A 22,041-nucleotide genomic window follows, 5' to 3' on the forward strand; every position below is an offset into this window, starting at 1 on the left:
CATAATTTATAAGGATTTACTGGTTAGTCAAGGCTTTTGTGAATTGTATACAAATAAGAAATGCTTAGCACAAGGAAATTCTATGCACTATCATGAGTACAAACTTGTTTTTAAATCCTTAACCAACAATGCCATGACTGAACTGTAAGAGCATTCAGGCAAACAAAATACAAAAACGCTCGACTTTCCAAAGAATGAAACTTTCCAGCTTTGTAGAATGTATTTCACACAGGGCATTCACCATAACGTGGAAGCAAAACAAAGTCAAAAACAGCGTAAAACTGCGCAGAGTATACTTACACAGTTTACATTCATTAGCACTTTTGCACTGCCATTACTAGGAACTCAGTATACTAAAAGGAATGATTGCCTAAGAGTGTAAAATCTGCTATCTGCCGTTATCAAGACAAACACTAAACTGATAGGCAATTATCTTGCGACAATTTAGAATGCATGTGCATTATAAATATGATTTTCTTTAATTACTAATAAAAATGTGTTTGTATCGTTAGCCCCTCTTTAATGGGTTTGTCACCTTTATCGACATCTTTTTTTTTTTTTTCAATTTCTGACCGCTTGATGTTTCAGTCTAGTGTTTTAGTAATCCAGGTGCAGACTATGAACTGTTACAATTTGCTACATTAGCGGTTACATTTCTATATAGGATCTGTGAAATGTTAGCAACTATTTTATCAATTCTAACAGCTGCCTTTAATAAAACTCAGGGGTTATGCTCAGGAAGGCCTAAAAATAAATGTATCAACTAATGTAGCAAATTAGAAGACTTTACAGAACTGGTGCCCCCCCCCCTCCTCCCTCAGAGCTGATTCAAGGATGCATGAGAAATAGCAAACTTCAGTATTATTAAAAATAGTCGGAAATAATAAAAGTATTTATATGTTATAAATCTTTGGAGCCATTCCAGCATACTACTGCTATCCATTCATGTATTATTACATGTGATCTCTGTAATGTCGAACGAGCCTCTTTTGAAAAACTGTGTGTATATCAGAATAAGCACAAAATGTTGTGTTTTTACACAAAATCCTTTGTTAGGGCAACACAAAGCTGTTCACTGGTCTCAAAATTTGTGTATGAGGACACAGATTAGAGCAATTACACACAGGGAGATTTGTAGCCAGCATGACTGGATTTTCATAAAGGCTGGGAAAGGCTGACTGACAAAAGAGAATAAAGAGGACAAAAAAATGGAAGCAAAAAGAAAAAAAAAAAAGCTTTACTGACTGTTTATTCTAAATGTACCTGCACTGCAAGTGGGCATTCTCGCTCCGCTAGGCTGTCCATTTTACTCCCATCTGCAGCATCCCATGTTCAGCTGCAAGGGGATTGGCTAGGCTGGAGAAAGAAATTTAAACTTCCTCCAGCCTAGCCAATCCTGGCAGGACCCGGACTTACACTTTTAAGGGAAATGTCTGAGGACCCTGATACCTGTCTTCCTTTTTCAATCAATTCATGCCTTCTGCAATGATTTATTTAAAAGCCCCTATTTCTTTACCTACTTTGAATCACTTTTAGCCCTTCTCTCCACAAAAGATAAAAAGAGATGAAAAAAATATATAAAAAAGAAAGAGCAGAGAGACAGTATAGAAATTAGTAAGAGAGCAAATAGAAAAAAAACCCAAAACATGGGGTTATCATGGGAGAGCAGAATAGGGGGATTCATCCTGAGAAAATATATTGGTGCTACTGCTGTCTCCTATAGTAAGAACCCATGGAGCAAGTTACTCACCCGTGATAGATCTCTGATATCATGTGCAAGTAACCACTTTAAAAAGGCTTTCCAGCTGCAACAATAGAAGTCGCCAGTGGAAAGCCCTTTGCATCACTTCGTTTTCTGAAGTCATGTAAAGTTGACTGCAGGAGGAAAAATTCAGTGTTTTCAAAGCAGCAGTCTGATATATAGGGGGAATAAGCACTACATATAACCGTCTTGCCACTAGTCAGGCAAAGAAATTCCCTGGCATTTTGTTTACCTATTACTCGGGTACCATCAGAGGGTCCTCATAAAAACTAGAAAATCTTTTTTCACTAACTTACCTGAAACAAATATTAAATTCTAGAGCTTTACCTATTAGTGACCTGACTGCCAGCACAGTAATTGCACTTTGATTTATTTCATCCAGTGTTAAAAAAATAAATAAATAAATTACTACCGCTGGCTACAAATCTCTCCAAATATGCCTTGCCATAGACTAACATTGGACTCGACATGAGTAAATCATATTACTTACGATGATCTGGCTTAATCATGAGAAACTGCCTCTCTTTACAATTTTCACATAGAGACCTAAACCTCAATTTATTTATCTCTTATATAGCCTACCAAAAAAACTAATTTAAACTGCTTGCTTGTTCTAATCCTTGTTCTAACATCTGATGGCTGATTAACCAATTTCTTTTGACTTTACTTTTTCTTGCTCTACATTTTATTTTACATTATTCTTTATTCCCTTTTCAAATGAATTGCCAGAAATAATAATGTATAATTTTTATAGTACTATCTTCTTAAAATTGTCTGGGAGGTGAACAACTATATGGTGGCCAATAAGTTTGAAGATCATGATAAAAGCAGTGTAAAACTGCTAGTGATACTAAACATAATAAAAGAGAATATTAATTGCAAAAGCACTCAACAATTTTACATAAGTTGTTTTTTTGGTGGGGGGCCAAAGACAGTTAACTATAGTCTAACAACTTCTAATGTGTAAGCTAGAAAGCCAATTATTAACAGCATACCATAAAATATCAATGAAACAAACAATACTTCTTTTGTTACTGGCTAGCTTTGAACTTTGGGAGGAAAAACCTATAACTTTCAATGTCACCTACTGTCAGGACAGAAATCTACATAGCAATTTTGAGGCTCTGCAATGGGTCCTGGAATATACAATCTCTTCACATGATCTGATGAAAACAGATAACCTACTGAGCAATGTGTCACTGTGTTTCTGATTAGGATGTGCTATAGCGCCCTCCTACATATCAACTGAAATCAATCAGTGATCAAAGAATACTCGGCTTGCACATAGCTCAGAGCCAGATCCTCTCAACCCAATGATCTTTAGCCCTATTTTTAGCTCAGATTCTCACTGATTCATAGATGGATATTTAGGTCATATCAATACTGCAGCTAAACCCTGCAGGACTGTAAAGCCAATCTGAAGGCAGATTTGTTTTACTCCATTCATATTTTGCTGATAACATGCTGAAACCTGGAAACTCACCTGGAATGAAATAAAGTGTGGGGCGGAATTGGTTACAGTGGATATACTTTAGCAGGCAGCAGGGTTCCATTGCGCACAGAATTGAACACATTAGTACACATGGCTGATGTGTACACAAACCGTCAATTTCTTTTGTGCCGCGGATACTGCATTAAGCCATTTACAAAAACAAACATCAAGGGTTTTTGTTTTCTAAATTCCCTCTCTCACCACAACCACAAAACACTAGATCATTTCATTTGTAACTGCAGCCTAGAAAAATATTTAAATTAGTTTGATTTAGATTGCAATATTATATATATATATAATTTTATTAATTACAGGTTTTTTTTTTGGTTTTTTTATTTGATGTATCTCTCCAGCTGTTCTTGAATTACAACTTCCAACATTCCCTGGCAGCCTAAGTTAAACTGCAGGAGGGATGCAGGTTGATTGGTGCTTTTATTAAGAAATACTAATTTTCTGAAATGTTATATATTTATGTCCAGGGTAATACCCTTTAACAAAAAATGTTACCCTTGACAATTCAGAAATAATTGCTGATTGGTTGCTATGGATTAGTGTGGTGGAGAAAATGAATTCAGTTCTGTCAGTTCCTCTGCCATTTCACCTCACAGTGCACACTAATATTCCATTTAAGAGTCATCCATAGACAAATATACTTGAATAAAAAAATACAGCAAAAATACTTAAATACATATATTTATGCACAGAACTCATAGCAGCAGAAACTAAATATTAATAATGACTTTTTCCCAAATTAAAATTAAAACCATTATTTTCATTACAAATCCATTAAAACCTACATTTACCCCAAACATTTGCTATGGGCTGGATTAAGTGTAAGTGTGGGAATGACCATGGCAGTTCCAGGTTGGGAGGTAATTGCTTGTTGGGATTGCTGCCCCTAAAAATGTGCTTCCCTAGGACTGCCTCTATGTGGCCTTCACACAAATCTAGGCCTGCAAAAACAAATGTACATTTATAAGCTAAAAAGATCATCTCAAAATTTCCATGCAGTTATCATTCAGGTTTTCCATGTTTTGTACACATTCAGAAACAACATTCTGTGACAATTCTCTGTGATATGTTGCCATGGCAACACAAAGCTCACAATCACCCCTTGTGCCATTGCCCTTAATTGTCACATTCTCACCCCTTTAATACTAGGCAAGCCCATCTTCCCTTTGCTGAATAAATGAATAAACAGTTTATTTTGATGAATTCTGCATGGCTACATGGAGTGCAATACAGTCTTCAGCAACTTCTTTAAAAATGTTAACTTAAAATTATTACTGCAACCTCGGCTGGTTTGCATGCATCCTTGCAATGCCCTTTAATTTTAAGCGGCCCCAATTTATAGGAATGAACTGGTCAGCTTAATGGTGCACTATACCTTTTTATCAGAGTGTTTAGATATATGCATAATTTTTTTATATATCATTACAACTCAAGTTATTCACCACAGACAGCTTTATTTCTTTCTTTCAATGCAACCATATAGCGTTCACACTAACTGTGGAGTCTTCAGTTACTATCAATAACGTTCTTGATTGCAGCTGCCCTTCGCTAGTCCACTCAAAAAACTTTTCAATACAAAAAAAAAAAAATCTCTATAGGTAAATGCTTTTTTAGTTTTATTTATTTTCTTACTTATGTTTACTCATGGGTGTGAGCACCCATAGTGATTGCTTTGAAAAGAACAAACATTCAGTGAAACAGTGACCTCTAGTGGCCAAAGTGTCATTAAAATGGTAGAATGGTAGAATGCTTTGTTGGCATTGCTAAATTCAGACATGTAAATACCCTTGTTTTATGTAGTGGAAAAAATCCATACCAAGCATTTATTATCTAATTTGATACATGATCAGTATATGTATTCATATGAAGAGCAATCCTCATGTGCAGTTGGGTATGTATCACAATAACTATAAAGTCCCCCACACCTTGTTGTCTGAACCCATTTGTCTTGTATGTAAATCTGCATGTTCAATGTATACACCCATTGTACAGTTGTGTATTATATTGGTACTTTATAATAAATAATGAAATGTATAAAGTATATAAAGCTGAATCAAAAACAAATGTCAGTCAACATGAGTAGAGCTAAGGCACTTCTAAAATACTGTATAGCTAATTAGAATACAATAATGTCTATATTGAGACACATAATGAGAGAGAGAATGTTATATGCATTATACATTTGTCCCTTTTTCTAACACAGAATCATGGGAAATAATCAAGGAACTCAGCAACTATTGTACGAGCCCCCCATGTTGTTGATGTGCAACCAGCACTATAATGATTCACATGAAAGTATCACATAAGATACAATATACCAGTCATGCATTTCTAAACAAATCATTTTGCTCCAACATAATCTGCTTTAAGGCAACACAATGCACTTGCACTGGATATTACATTAAATATGGTAAAGTCACTTCTAAGACATAAAAAGCAAGGCCTCTTTTAAAAAGATGTTAGTATAAAAAATGATACCATAAAATAAGCAATGCAGAAAAAAACAATATATATATTAAAAGGGGAGTCAGTGAAGTAGGCCTGACATGTGGAAGTCAATAAATCTCTTCATGACCTATATATTAGAATTCTGTAAATGGGACCTTGTCTACATGTTTAAGCCCCTGGTGATGGGGTCCAGTGTAGCAAATAATGTTTAGCCCTCCACCCCACGTAGACTGATCTTCCCTCCAAGGTAACCTTAGAGTTCCCAGCACATACTGCAGGCCACATGAAAACAGGTTCCATTTCTAAGGACATTTTAGTAGCAACCAGGCTGCCCCATCAGAGTAGATTTACTGAGAGATCACAGGTCAATTATCAGCACAAGCAGAAGGAAGCACCTGCCTGATAGGAGCGGGGCACTCAGCAGACCCAGTGAAAGATCACAGCCTGCAGTATCAACACTAGGCCCATGTAATCACTGCTCTGTGTACAGACATGAGGGCCCAGCAGATAAAGGTCCTTGAAAGTATACACACAGGATGCCTCTCTTATGTTACATCCATTGCACCATCACTGCCCAGAAAACCATACAAGGCATGTTAGTTTAGTACTGAGCCCACAGAAATTCCCACTGCTCCCCTAATCAGATCCCAACATAGGTGCCCTCTCATCATGCACACACACACAGGAAGGCAGATTGCACCCCTGTATAGAGTACTAATAGGAAGTGCTATGGGGCAGCTCTGTGCTCAGTGCTGTAAATACACAATCACAAGCGATCTGTGCTTGAGCACATTAGAGACAGGAGTATATTATGTCAGGTCCCCTTAGGGGGGGATAGTCAGGGTCAGAAAGTCAGCCCTCCCAGTGCATAGGCTGCTCTATTATTACCGGTAGATATCCAATCGTTTGCCTCCAGCACATTCCCGCACAGCTTGGCCCTTCTGCATTGCTGAATTTCCAACCAACCCAGCACTCCCTGCTCCCTCCCTAGGAAAAAACTCCGCAATCCCTCTCCCCAAGACCTACCTCACACCCCCGCAATCCGCCCCCACCATCCCAGGGAGCCAGGCAGCAGATAGTAGCCCCCCCTCATCCCTCTGTCCCAGAGGAAGGTCCGCACAGCCTGCTACAGACACAGGGAGAGACACAGGGCGGGAGGGGTGAGAGACTGTATGTGTGAGAGTGTGTGTGTGAGTGTGTGTGTGACAGGCAGAGGAGGGAGCAGGCAGGACTGTGAGGGGAGGAGAGACAGGGGGAGATAGAAACAGGGAGAGGAGTGTATGTGTGTGGTGGTAGGGAATAGAGGAGATACAGGGTATTACACAAATCAGTAATGTGAGGATGGCCAACCTGTAGCCCTCCTTCTGTACATCTCCAACTCCAAGCACATGTGTACATGGCCGGGCACTGAGGCAGCAGGAGGACCACTGGTTGGTTGGCTACACAAAACTGTCATTGAAGTAAAACGAACAAGTAGCAGGAGGGAAGGACAAAGTGTAGGAGAAGTGGATGACATGCTATGAAGTAAGGACTGGGATAAACTGGGCTGAATGAGAAGTAAAGGAGTATAATCAATATATTAAACTGGTAGATGGGCAAAACAGTATACATGAAAAAGGGGGTGACTCATTAATTGCATGGGATTTTTAGAGGTGATTAAGGGGGGAAAGCGGCCATGTATCTGAAAGCTTGCATGACTATAAGGCAGGTAAAAAAGGAGAATGAAAGCAAATGGAGATGGGGCAGGCAGTTAGAGGATTCCCACCCCTAATGCAGTGGATTCTGCCCCCCATGCACCTGAGCTACTGCACACACTGACCTGGGGATTCCTTCTGATGGCTGAATGGTGCTGCTTGGGTGGCAGCTGATCTCCTGCAAGGATTAGCCCTTTCCCAGCCTGTGTGAGCACGATGTCCCCAGCCCAGGCTGCTTGCTGTCCCTCCTCTCTCCTTCTAAGCTCTAGGGCCGGTCTTTCTCCCACTCTCTTTTATTCATTAATATTTCTCCTTCTCCCACAGCCTTCACATCTAGCCTTCAGTTCTTTTTTTTTCCTGTTGTCCAGGGAAAACGCCCTCTACCCCGGATCCAGAAAATAACTAGTAATTCACAGGCAAGTCTTAAAGGCACAGGCTCCTATTAGACTGGCTCCTGCTGTGAAACACAGAGACCTTTGCATCCAAACACTGACTCACTCATCACAGCTATTCAAAAGTACACACACTGCAGGCAGTTCAAATAGAAACTTTTTCCATGTTAACAAGATAAATAAAGCAACCCAATGCAAATTAAAATCAGGAGCTCTGGGAGATAAAATTAAAAAAAAAGGTTGGTGGGATTTTCCTTCCATTCCCTCAAAAACTCTTCCTTTACAAACAAGTGGCAGTCAGAAAGGAGTTAAAATATTTTGAGTGCAATTACACGGACGTTGTGACTGCAGCATATTAAATACTGTACAAATTGCAATAAAGGAGAATTATGGGGTTGCCATTGGGGGTGGTGGCCAGTATGAAAGCAAAATAGACAATGCTACAGTTAGACACTTTAGGCATCTAGTTTCGTTTGTAGAGTATTTTAACAAACAAATTGTATCTTTTACAATGCAGTGGAAATCCTAACAGTGAATTTCCTGGTATGTTAGCTGGAGAATCCTCTTGTTTTGTTATGAGCTGTGAGCTAAATAGGCAAGCATGTGGGGGAGGGGGATTCTAGGTGCCTGCTGATTATTTTGCTAGCTCGGGGTTTGGCAACCTACAGCCCTTTTGGTTTTGTTAAACAACTCCCAGCAGCCACTGACAGTCTAGGGATATGGGACTGACAATTTGCCAGTGATGCTGCAAAGACCCACATCACCTATTCATTCCTTATAGAATGAATGGGTGGGTTTGACGCTGTGTTTGAGAGTAAGTAGAATCCTTGTCTGTTTAGCTAACTCAATTGACTTTGAATGAAATGTGCAACACTGGCTTTGGGCATCCAAACAGGTTTTACATCAGGTTATCACAGAATAATTACAGGTGGGTATCTATTGCTTTTGCCAATTTTACTTATAGTAAAGATAACCATGGCAACAGAAAGCATTTTTCTGTAGCCACAAGTGCCTCCTTAGGCACTTTAAATTGCTGTGTGGCATATTTTTATATGTTCCACCCCACAGCAATGCAACTAGTAATTGATCTCCTTCTACTTTGTGGGCTTGTATCCACAGAAGTGGACACCAATGCTAAATAAAATAAAAAATGTCTTCTTTAATTCACTGTTGATGTGTACCATAGGTACAGACCCAAAGAGCAAACTGGCTGCAAAAAAAAGTGTGCTGTCCCTTTACAGTGGTCAACACACCTCGCCTATAAGGACTGTTCTTATTGGTTATTTCTCTGGCTGTAAAGGTTGTATTTATATGTTCCCTATATTCATACGTTTAAACAGGTGAAGCTCAAATTACATTTTAATTTAACACATACGGATTTTGTCTTACTGGTTAGACAGGTTTTTCTTTCAGACTGTGTTTATAATAAATTATTAGGTCAGAAGAAATACCTTTATGTAAAGAGTTGTCACATCAGGCAGCTATAATCATTGTAGTTCACTTAAATAAGAAATGGGTTGCTTTCCTAAAGTTTAACCGGATTTAGGTTGCTTTATTATAAGGAGAATACAACATATTTTATGTGTAGTTTGATTTTTCAGTTTTCTCATCTTGTCCTGTAAGCCTATTAAAGATTACACTTTTGATTTATAGCACTATATAATCATAAGCTTCTGGTTTAATCCTGGTTACGTAAATCTCTATTCTCCATATGGTATGAGAGCTCTGAGGCAAGTTGGTGAGTGCTGAGAAGTTTGTTTTGAAAGATGGCCTAGGTTTCAGTCAGTGCCAGCACCAGGGTCCTGGGAGGGCACCAAATATACAAAGAATATTTTCTCGAAAAGAAGAATTCCTGCAAGGAAGGTGGATGCACAATTACTGGCATTCAATTTATGGATAAAAGTGGCTTTGCCCCAAGCTCACCAGGATAGGGGGGCAATCATTTTTTTAATTTGCAATAAATGTTAAATGAATCAGCTCCCAAATATGAGCTTCCATTTGAGCTCTTTACCATAAGCTACATATAGTACTTTATTTTTATTTCCTTTCTATGTTTTACTAAATGTTTCTAAGGAATGTTAGAAAATGGTCATCTTTGTCAGTAATGCATTTTTCTAGTGGACCTGCTCCGATGCTGAAGAGGTAAGTACAGAGCTGGTGTGGGGGTGCAGCCCCAAAAACGCTGCTGATTGCACCTTTCCTTCTCCTTTAAACAAGACCTATCCTATAAAAATTATGAATGTACCAGTAAATTATACTCCTCTAACTATAGAAGGATTGAGCTTAAAAAAGTTGTGTTTCCAACTGATTTATTGAGAAATTCCCCCAAAACACCACTAGTCCTGCCCATTTGTTCCACTTCCTGCTGGCTGAATTCTCTGCATGTGGAGGGGGGGCCGCGGCTCTCAGTACAGGCACTGTAGGATATGAACAATCAGCAGCTAGGCTGACCTGATAGGGAACTGAAGCCTGTCTTTGCTTGTGTGAGTGCAGGGCTGTGATTGGCTCTCCCCCTCCTACTGTGCTTCTGGCAGGGACTGTTGGGACACACCCACCCTTCATTTGAAAGATGGACAGAGAACTGATAGGATCTATAGGGAGCTGCTATAAAGGGGCCATTTTTACAGATAGGATTAATTTTTAACTTAAAGTGAAACCAGCACCATATATCAGTGCTGTCCAACTGGCGGCATGCGGCCCACGACCCCCCTCTGTGTGCCCCCCCACCTGTCTAGCTGCTTTGATGGCTTACCTTTGTGTAAGCTTTAAATGGTATCGGTACTGAGATTAACTGGCCCCCTGCATTGTTCACACTTTAGATTCAGGCTGTAATGCCCCTGTATTATTTAAACATATTCACACCTCAGACAGACTGTAGGAGCAGTGCCAGGATTGTGTCACTGTATGTACTACCTGCCCTATGCTGTCTGTGTGTATGGCACACACAGACATTTAAGGGCAGACAGAGTATGGCACACACAGACAGTTAAGGGCAGACAAAGTAAGGCACACACAGACAGTTAAGGGCAGGCAGAGTATGGCACACACAGGCAGCATAGGGCAGGCAGAATATGGCATACACAGGCAGCATAGGGCAGGCAGAGTATGGCACACACAGGCAGCATAGGGCAGGCAGAATATGGCACACACAGACAGTTAAGGGCAGGCAGAGTATGGCACTCACAAGCTGCATAGGGCACGCAGAATATGGCACACACAGGCAGGGTAGGGCAGGCAGAGTATGGCACACACAGGCAGCATAGGGCAGGCTTAGTATGGCACACACAGCAGCATAAGGCAGGCAGAATATGGAACACACGGCAGCATAGGGCAGGCAGAGTATGGCACACACAGGCAGGGTAGGGCAGGCAGAGTATGGCACACATGGGGAGCATAGGGCAGGCAGAGTACTGCCTATGTGTGCCATACTCTGCTTGTCCTATGCTGCCTGTGTGTGCCATACTCTTCCTGCCCTATGCTGCCTGTGTGCGCCATACTCTGCCTGCCCTATGCTGTCTGTGGGAGGTGAATCTGGCAGGGGTTTGTTCTGGGAGTTTGTTATCAGTTGGATATAGTCATTAAATGGTCCCTAAAGTGTGTAAGTGGGGGTTGCTGTGCTATCCACAGGGGAGGAGGCATATGGATTTAAGGGTATATACTAATATGCCATAATATAATTCATTCACATATGAATGATGGTTGAAATTCCCACAGTGAGCACCAACCATTTGGGTTTATGCTGCGCTACCATCATTAATGTGGGCAGGGTCTTAAAACCTCTTGTGATAATATGAGTGTGGTTTAAAAAGAGGCGTGGTCAAAACTAGCTTCCATTAACAGTCCTCCACTATGTATGCTAGAGAAATGCTGGCCCTTGGCACCACAGGTTGGACAGCACTGCCATATATTATTCATAATTGCCTACAAAATTATGTTTTTTTCCATTTATCCAATATTTCTCCTTTAAGGATACTCTATATGAACTTTATGTTTAGCTTCTAGAATTTTTAAAAAGATCTCATCATATCTGGTTTTCAGAGGGGGTCCTGCCTTCCCAGAGGGGTTAGCCCCTCAGTTTGGGAAGCATTGTTGCAGAGGCTTGTTTAGAGGTGTGTTGTCAGGTTCATTTTACTGCACTGTGGACATGTCACCCAGAAATAAAAAAATAATAGTAAATAATAATAAAAGTCTTTATCAAACAATTGTACCTGCTATAAATATATTTAACATTCTAAGGGATCAATCATATAGTATACAGTATAGTGGGAGATAAAAAAGGAGAGGAGCAGAGTTGAATAAAGGAAGTAGACACATTGGGGTAAATACAGTTGCATCCAAACATAAAGCATGTCTTAAGCATATTGTGATATTTTAGACAGTTTGGGATATGACTTTTCTGACTGTCTGCGCATCCTCTGCTCAAGTAGATATGCTTGTAGAGTGGAGGAGGGCCTCATTTATCAAAATTATCCAGAGCTTTAGCATAGAAAAATAGTAGCCTTAAGAATATGCTGATACCTGTCCGGAATTAATGCTTTCTACTAAGCCTTACGGGCATGCCTGTGGGGTGTGACATTTGGAAAATTGAAGTTCTATACCAGAAGCCCACTGGGAGATTAGCCGACCACAGTTAATCTTGAAGTTTTATCCTGCAAGAGAAAACTTTGTGTGACAGAAAACAAAGTGATACATATGCCTTCCCACTTGAAGGCATTCTTGCCAGCGGTAGCTGAGATTTAAGGTGACTAAGGTGAGGGTGACTAGTCTCCACTTGGGCCAAAATGGAGTTATAATAGGGCAGATCCAAAATACATGCAAGAATGTGACTTAGTCCCACTCCACTTTTAAAGTATAAATTGTCTGGTTTAAGACCACCAGAGTTCTATGTATCATATGGTATTGTATAAGGATATAATTGCTACCAATTACAGGGGGTAAATGTGAATGGGTGAAGTCTACATTCTCCATTTTGTATGGCAGTTCTCATAAAGGATTGCTTCTTTGTCTATTGAGTTTGGAATAGATATGAGACACTAGTCCTTTTGTGTTTGGTGCCCTTAAAGCACATTCAAGTTCAGAAAGTGAGAAGAGCAAAGGGGTGGGGGTCGGAAACTGGCTATTAGCAGTTTGTCTTAACTGAAGATGAAAAACCACATAGTCCTGGGGAGATTATATTCTGGTGCCACAACAGCTAAAGATTGGTTATTATGTTATTATATAGCTGGTCGATGTATTCGATTTTATGTATAGCCAGATTACCAGGTCAGGCACTGACAGGGAGGTAATCGGGGACACTGTATTTTGTTGTGGTTTATCATATCTAATGGCGTTTCTCTATACCACATACGTTGTCCAAATTTGGATGATTTTCTACTAGACAGGCTCAATTCATGAGATTTTACTTACCATTAAAATCATAATCTAACAATGATTGTCTGGTAGGGTTAACCCAAAAAGATGAACAATAAGAAAAAAAAATACAATTCGAAGCAGTTTACTAATTTACTGGAGCAGGAAACAGCTCTCCTACTGCGAAGATTGGTGTTCCCACAATGCCTTGCATACTTCTGATAATCAGCTGGCCTCTATGTTGTTTCAAGAGTCAGAATCATCAGTGCAGAGCACAGAAAGGGATGGATATATATATATATATATATATATATATAGGGATGGACATATCATTTACAAAAAGTGTGAGTACTACAACAAATAGTTTGAGTATAGGGTGCAGAAGGCCAATTTACAGGTTATTTGCCTAGGGCATGGAGAGGCGTAGAGTAGTTCTGAATCCAACATGCATGAGCTTAGGGTTATGGGTGGATAGCTGTGTGAGAGAAAAAAAACGGTGGCATGGGTGTGAACAGCAGGGAGGTTGTAAACCTTTGCTGACAGACCTCTCATTACTTATTTTTCTGAATGTCTGCTTGTCAAAACAACTTAGGATTCAGCTAAATCCAAATTGTAGTAAAAGTTACTAGGAACTTTTCCCAATACTAGATTTGATGCATCACTTATAAATATCCCAACCAAGATGTACAAGTGAATGTCAAAAAGCTGGGAAACTAGGGGGCTGATTTACTTACCCACGAACGGGTCGAATGGAGTCCGATTGCGTTTTTTTCGTAATGATCGGTACTTTGCGATTTTTTCGTATGTTTTGCGTTAAGTTTTAACGCTACGAAAAATGCGCAACTTTTCGCGTAAGTTTTAACGCTACGAAAAATGCGCAACTTTTTACGCAACTTTCGTAATGGATACGAAAAACTCGCGTTTTTACGCAAAAATCGTATTGGATCCGAAAAATTCGTACAGAATCCGAAAAAATCGCAAAACATACGAAAAAGTCGCAAAATGTTCGTTTTCAAGTCGGAACTTTTCCAATTCGGGTCGGATTCGTGGGTTAGTAAATCAGCCCCTAGGTGTCTAATCAAACATGTTGATTAAATATAAGGTTATGCATCTAAGATTCAGAACTATGCCGGCCACCTACACCAAAGACCTATGATGATCTAATTATGTAGGCCTACACCTGCACCAGCCAACCACATTTTTACATGCTTGGGCCTTTTTCTTGATACTAACCACTGCAGCTTTACGCACAACTCATCCTACTTCCCACTGCCCATTAAAGTATAGATAGTACCTTATACTTGCATAAACTATACATAAATCGATATTGGTAGCAGAACAATCCTGTTGGGTTTATTTATTATTTAGTAGACTTATAATGTGTGGGTCGACCATAACCCTCATCTAACCCTAACCCGCCCTCTAACAACCCATCTCTAACACCATGATAGGGGCAGGCAGGCTCAAGTATATATAAGTGGACAACCTACCACCTGCCTGTGACCCATGAAAGATGTGTTTTGCCCACAGGCCAGGTGGATTCGTGCTGGCCCACACATCGCTACTAACATGCCCTACAGACAACCTTCACTTAATCCCAAATGGCCAGTATGAATATCACATTGGGTTAAACTCAAAATATAAAATATAAAAATAAATATTGTTGGTCTGTGTCTCCTTTCTAAGCATATGGGTTAAACTAGTACTGCTCCTCACCTCTTGTTTATAGGCCTGCAGACAATGTGCATGATATGCAGCAGGGGTTTACATTCTGGGGTCCCTGTCACAATGTCTGGTCAGTTTCTTCAGGAGCCAGTTAACTTGCATACCCATTTTTGTAGTATTGGGTGAACTAAAGCACGTAGAAGAAACCCATGTAGACCGCCAGAGCATAACATAGGTCAGCACAATTAGGCTGTCCACAATCATAGCCAAATCTCACATGGGGAGTGAGTATAAAAACAAAAGCATTATTCATGTGCAGTTAAAAAATGAAAAGAAACATTGTGTTTTTTAATTTCCTTTGACAGCAGGGTTGGCAGCATTGAGGGTAATTACCCTCTGTGCTGCCAACCCTGCTGTCAAAAGAGGCTTCTCCAGTTGGAGGTGTCCCTGCATAAATGGCAATTGTTCTGGAGCAATAGCTAACTGCTAGTTTTTGAACGGAAAAAACACTTCCCCCTGCCAAATATGACTCCTTCTGTGATCTGGGAGTTCCCCAGTCCATAGACATCAGTTAATTTTCTATGGTATTGACATTTCTCAAACATTATTAGTAAGGTACATCCAAAAAGGTGATGTTTCCTGATCTTAAGCAGAATACTGAATCAGTGTTGGGTCATGAACATGACCAAAGTGTGGGAAGACTGCTGAGGATAAGAGAGTTGTAATAGGGTGGGATTTTTATCCCAGCACAACTATTGGTTCAGCAAGGGCAGGGAGCAGCCAGTTAGGGAGGCTTTTGAGAGGGGACGAGACATATTTCTACATAGTGGATAAACCCCTTATGCAGAAGCTGTCAGAAGAAAAAAAGGTTTTTGACTGCACGTTGTACACATTCAGTTTCCATTTAAGCTGTAAAAAAGACAAAAGACACAGGTTACACAGAAGATAACAGATAAGGGGCCCGATTCACTAAAGTGCGATAAAAATTATTGCACGCTTTTTTGCGTTAAATAAGGCGCGACAATTAGCGCGCGATTCACTACAGCATTACCGCGTGTGATAAGTCGCCATTTTCGCATGCAGTATTTCTCGCGCTGAAAAGAATACGATCGCATGATTCACTATAACTTTGGCGCGCTAAATATCGCATTCGGCTATGCGAAAATTAATACCTACTAGAGGCAGGCGAAAAATTATAGAAAAGTACAGTAAATGAGTTTTTTGCAATAAAATATGGACTTACAGTGTTATTTATTCAAGTATGTGTCTTTTTACTCAATTTTACTCAAAATTAACACCTACTACAGGCAGACGAAAAATTATAGAAAAGTACAGTAAATGAGTTTTTTGCAATTAAATATGGACTTACAGTGTTATTTGTTCAAGTATGTGTCTTTTTACTCAATTTTACTAAAGTCTTGGCATGTATGGAATTTCGCTACTAATATACAGTACTATAGCGGTGAATATGTTGTCGCCAAAATATACAGTACTATAGCGGTGAATATTTTGTCGCGCAAAATACATTACTATGTATAGTTTCGCGATTTTGTAATCTCGCGACTTGCGGACATTTTGTGGCGATTTTGTAATCTCGTGACATGTGCGACTTGGGGCCATTTTGTGTCATTGAGCCTGCAGCCACCAAACTGAAAGGACCATGCCTGGGGTTTCTGATCTGCTACCAGGGGAGAGGCGCTATATCATCAGCGTGCTCCTGCGTGCAGGATATGATGACCCGCCGCTGGGGGACTTAGGGGTCCATGAGAGGAAGAGGGCAATCCTGGGCGAGCTAAGAGAGGGTTTGCTCGCCGGGTTTTCCCTTGATGTGGACCCCCGCCAGCTCCAGCGTCTGTGGTCTGACCTGAAGCGCAGGAGCCCAGAACTGGTCGCTGAAATTGCAGAAGGTAATTATTGTACTTTATTATGCTTTTTAAAGATTTAGCAAGTAATTTGAACTAAAGGTACAAATGTAAGAAATGTCAGGGATGATGAAAGTAACATAGTAACATAGTAAGTTGGGTTGAAAAAAGACATACGTCCATCACGTTCAACCATAATGCCAGTGAGGAACTGAAACGTTGCTCACAATAAACCTCTGAATATTATTTCACATCTTTGTGACTCCTTGTGAAAATCCTGTGTGTGCTGTCACCCCATGCCTGTCTAGATTTTGTTTTGCCACAGGCACCCAGGTATTATTGTTCCTTATGGTGTGCAGCTTCCCAGCACTTCCTATTGTATATATATATATATATATATATATATATATACACATCTATTTTCAAATACATATGCATAAATAATTTTAAAGCAGGGGGGAAGCAGCAGGGAGCGGCCCATAGTGTGAGTCATTTGGGGAAGGGCCACGAATGTTTTAGGGGGCCATGGCTAACAATGTCTGTGTGTCCTTTGTATTGATGTGAGGGTTCACAGGGGGAGGGGCCATTGGGGGCGTGGGAGATGGGGGGGCCAGAAAATGTTGTTGTGAGGGTCCCCGTTATTTATGATGGTTTATGAATGTATATATATATATAATATATTACACAAAATAACATCTTGCAATACTATTTCACAGAACTTCAGCTGGCGCCTCCTCCCCAGGCCCAACCCCAGGCTCTACCGGCCCAGCAGGCTCTACCGGCCCCCGCGGCCCAACCTCCGGCCCCAGAGGCCCAGGAACTGGCCCCAGAGGCCCCAGGACCATCAGCCCAAGAGGCTGAAGAGGCCCCCGAGGCCGAATATGCCCCCGAGGCCCCAGGGTCCCCCGAGGCCCCAGACACCCCCCTCTTCTTTCCTCCCACAGTTTCCCCCCAGTTTCCCCCCAGGCCCTTGAGTTCTCCCCCCAGGCCCCGGACTCCCCCCAGGCAAAGCGCTGGGCACCAGGTTCTCCTGCGGGACCATCCATGCAGGAGGACCTGGCCAACATGAAGGCCGAGCTGGCCCAGCTCCGGGGGGAGGTGGATCAACTCCAGAGGGACATGCGAGAACTCAAGGGCAGCAAGCCCTAAGTTTTTTTACCCCCCTTTTTTCTTTTAATAGTAAAATTTTATATTTTTATACTTTTGAACAGAGTAATGTCTCATTATTTTTCCTTCATTGATATGGTATTCTATACTTTCATGTAGTTTCTCCTACACTCTTACATTTATCAGTAACAGCATCAATATGCTATATGGGTTAAATGTTTGCAAATATTCTGCCAACAATTTTGTCTGTAGCCCATTTTGCTGAATAGTAAAACTTGCGTTAATTAGTACGTAGCGTATTTTCTGGCGAGTGGGATAACTGCCAATCCAATGTTTTGTTGCCAGAATAATTGCAATATTATATTTGTCCCCGTTTAATAAAGTAACATAGTAACATAGTAAGTTGGGTTGAAAAAAGACATACGTCCATCAAGTTCAACCATAATGCCTATATATAACCTGCCTAACTACTAGTTGATCCAGAGGAAGGCAAAAAACCCCATCTGAAGCCTCTCTAATTTGCCACAGAGGGGAAAAAATTCCTTCCTGACTCCAAGATGGCAATCGGACCAGTCCCTGGATCAACTAGTACTAAGAGCTATCTCCCATAACCCTGTATTCCCTCACTTGCTAAGAATCCATCCAGCCCCTTCTTAAAGTTATATAATGTATCAGCCAGCACGACTGATTCGGGGAGGGAATTCCACAACTTCACAGCTCTCACAGTAAAAAAACCTTTCCGAATGTTTAAATGGAACCTCCCTTCTTCTAAACGGAGTGGGTGCCCTCGTGTCCGTTGGAAGGACCTACTGGTAAATAAAACATTAGAAAGGTTATTATATGATCCCCTTATATATTTATACATAGTTATCATGTCACCTCTTAACCGCCTCTTCTCCAGTGTAAACAGACCCAACTCTCAGTCTTTCTTCATAACTGAGACTTTCCATACCCTTTACCAGCTTAGTTGCCCTTCTCTGGACCCTCTCTAACTCAATAATGTCCCGTTTGAGCACTGGAGACCAAAACTGAACAGCATATTCTAGATGGGGCCTTACCAGCGCTCTGTAAAGGGGAAGAATAACCCCCTCCTCCCGTGAATCTATACCCCTTTTAATACAGCTCAAAACCTTGTTTGCCCTTGCAGCTGCTGCCTGGCATTGCTTGCTACAGCCAAGTTTATTATCTACAAGGACTCCAAGGTCCTTCTCCATTAGGGATTTGCCTAGTGCAGTCCCATTAAGGGTATACGGGGCTTGCATATTTTTACATCCCAGGTGCATGACCTTACATTTATCCACATTAAATCTCATCTGCCACTTAGCTGCCCAGATTGCCAGTTGGTCAAGATCCTGCTGCAGGGATGTCACATCCTGGATAGAATTGACTGGTCTGCAGAGTTTTGTGTCATCTGCAAACACTGATACATTACTCATAATACCCTCCCCTAAGTCATTTATGAACAAATTAAACATAACATATTTGCCATTTATTCTGTGTCTAAAATCTCTAACTTAATTTAAGCCACTTTAGCAAACAGACCCCTAAGTATTTGGCTAAATATTCTTAAATGCCCCCCCCCCCCATTTTATTATCTCTAGCACTTCTTTTTTTTTTCTTACTTAGATTTATATAGTTTTTTTGGGGGGGTTTTGGCAAATAAACTTTTATACAGCACCTCTTTAGCACTCTGTGCTCTCCCAGGGCAAAATGTCGCTATTTTTATGCTGCCGATTGTCGCGTGCGTAATGTCGCGACAATTAGCGCATGCGATAAATAGCGCACGCTATTTATCGCGACAAAGCTATCGCATGAAATACCACGCGTAAAATAGCGCGAGTATGCTTATAGTGAATCGTGCGAAAAGTCGCCAAAATTAAGACGCGGTAAAATTTTTTGCGCACGCTAAAAATAGCGCACGTTTTATCGCACTTTAGTGAATCGGGCCCAAGATCTGTACAATATAGTAACCTGTGCCATTTAACCCTATTTCAGTTTGAATAGCAACCCAAATGTCTACACAATGTCTTTCTGAAGCAAGCACACAACTTAAGCTGGCCATACACTCACCGATGATATCGATCGACTTGCCAATCGGAGGGGTTAAAAGATTTTGATTGGGGGCCATTGAAAGCGCCTGAACAAAATCTACCTTCAGGGCTGAATTGGCAGAAGGAGGTAGAATTTCTATTTTTTCTACCTCCTTATCTGACTATTCAGCCCTGAACATCTGTGGAGGGTGGGAACGATCTTTCTTGCTAAAGATCGAAAATCGCCACATGTGGCCACCTTTAGGGCAAAGACATACTTTTAAAAAAGGCGGTTGTGGACAGAACATTACAGAACACTGCAGCTACTTCACTGGGCACAGAAGTGCTGGGGACCGAATCGCTCAGACCAGGCCCCACCGACATTTTTTGAGAGATGGTGCTCTAATAATGCTTCCCCACCAAAAACCATATCTCTTCTCTATCTCATTCTGATATAACCTAAAAACCTTACGGATATCTCCTATATTAAACAATGGGATAACGACTTGGGAGTGAGTCTTACAGAAGCACAATGGCCCCAATTATGGGAAAATCTCAAGCACAGCTCATCAAACACAGTTATATCCAAAGCTGGATATAAGGTGCTATTTAGATGGTATCTAACCCCAGTTAGGATAGCAAGAATATACCACAGCACAAATGACCACTGCTTTAGAGGTTGCCCAACCCCGGGTATGATGGGCCATATATGGTGGCATTGCCCCAAAGTGGTCAGGTATTGGGCGAGAGTTTATAACCTAATTTTCTCTGTATTGCACTTGAACTTACGTAAAAACCCGTATGAAGCGTTAATGGGACTACCCTCAGCCAAAGTTCCTAAGAACAAAAAAAAAACTTTTGAACCATATGTTTCTTGCTGCAAGACAAACAATAGCAAAATCATGGAAATCCCTATCTATAAATTTCACTCAGTTTAAAAACAAGGTTGACTGGATTTTTATTAACGAAAAACTCTCAAGCATAGCAATAGATAGACTTAAAACGTTTCAGATAGTCTGGGAACCCTGGATAAAATACAGATATCATGATACACTACCCACCCACCTCCTTACAATATGAGTAAGGCACTAGCAGTAACAACAGACAGAAGGAATAATTTTTTCGGTACACTGTATCTCCATGTTTTAGTTATATAGTTACGGTTTTACTAATACTAATCCAAACAGTAAATGATAAGAAATCTTAATACAGTTTCTAATGTTTAACAAATGTAATAATATTGTGGGAACTGAGAAAAATAAGTAAAAACTATAAGATTGTGCAAAAATGGGATATACATGAACGAAAATGTGATTTTATATTATATAACTACTGATGCAACTATACCTGTAATAAACAATGCTTATGTATGTACCAAAAATCTGAAAAAATAAAAATTATAAAAAAAAAGGTGGTTGTGGCGACTAATCACTGTGACTTTCCCACCATAGGGTAATGTATAAATTGCTGTGACTAATCGTCGCATGAGTCTTTATCCTTACCAGTGAAGGGCAACAGTACATTATATTTTAATTAGTTTGATACACTTTCATTATTTGGGTAGATCCCCTTTAAATGAACTTTTAGTATAATGTAGATAGTAATATTCTGAGATAATCTGCATTATTTTGTGTGTGGTTTTAAAAGTTATTAGTCTTTTATTCACCAGTTTGGAATTTCTACAACTAACTGGTTGCTACGGTCCAATTCACCAAAGCAATGAGGCATTGAGGCACTGCATACCTCCCAACATTTGAAAAATGTAAAGAGGGACAAAAAGAAATATTTTGCGCATTTTTGACCACATACATTTTTGTTAATACACCCCCTAAATACCACTCCCATTTTACAATATTTGGCAGGATATTTAAAGTTTGAACACATTTCTGGGGGTTTTAAGGTCTTGTTTTATGTGTTATTACAGTTTTTCTAAAAAAATAAATAAAAAAGGTGAAATTCCCCCAAGAGACCTGTTTAGCTTATTAGTTACAATTGTATCTAAGTGCAGTAGTAGCTTGTTAACTTTTCTGGGCTCTCTGCCAGAATTTTTTTTTAAAAAAAAAAGGTAAACTTCCCCCAAGAGACCTGTTTAGCTTATTAGTTACAACTGTATCTAAGTGCAGTAGTAGCTTGTTAACTTTTCCGGGATCTATGCCAAAAGCTACTTTTTAAATTAAGTTTGAGAAACATTGTATCTCTTTTAGCGTTCAGTGCAGGAGATCAAAGGG

The 22,041-nt window shown here is 40.3% G+C and overlaps 1 protein-coding gene across 4 annotated transcripts in view; it reads right to left on the bottom strand.

Annotated features, from left to right (window-relative positions):
* Window positions 1–8,249, bottom strand: part of adcy6 (adenylate cyclase 6) — a 106,525-nt gene extending 98,276 nt beyond the window's left edge. For 2 of the 4 annotated variants that reach the window (XM_031897146.1, XM_002935120.5), the window contains exon 1: window positions 6,603–6,676. In XM_031897146.1, the coding sequence (XP_031753006.1) occupies window positions 6,603–6,661 (59 nt within the window). In that variant the 5' untranslated portion in view covers window positions 6,662–6,676. Of the gene's footprint in view, window positions 1–6,602; window positions 6,677–6,740; window positions 6,942–7,533 lie in introns of those variants that run through there. The other 2 variants (XM_012957773.3, XM_012957772.3) reach the window with 2 other exon arrangements.
* Window positions 8,250–22,041: the final 13,792 nt, after the last annotated feature.

This window comes from Xenopus tropicalis, chromosome 2 (genome assembly GCF_000004195.4).
Source record: "Xenopus tropicalis strain Nigerian chromosome 2, UCB_Xtro_10.0, whole genome shotgun sequence".
Lineage (NCBI taxonomy): Eukaryota > Metazoa > Chordata > Amphibia > Anura > Pipidae > Xenopus > Xenopus tropicalis.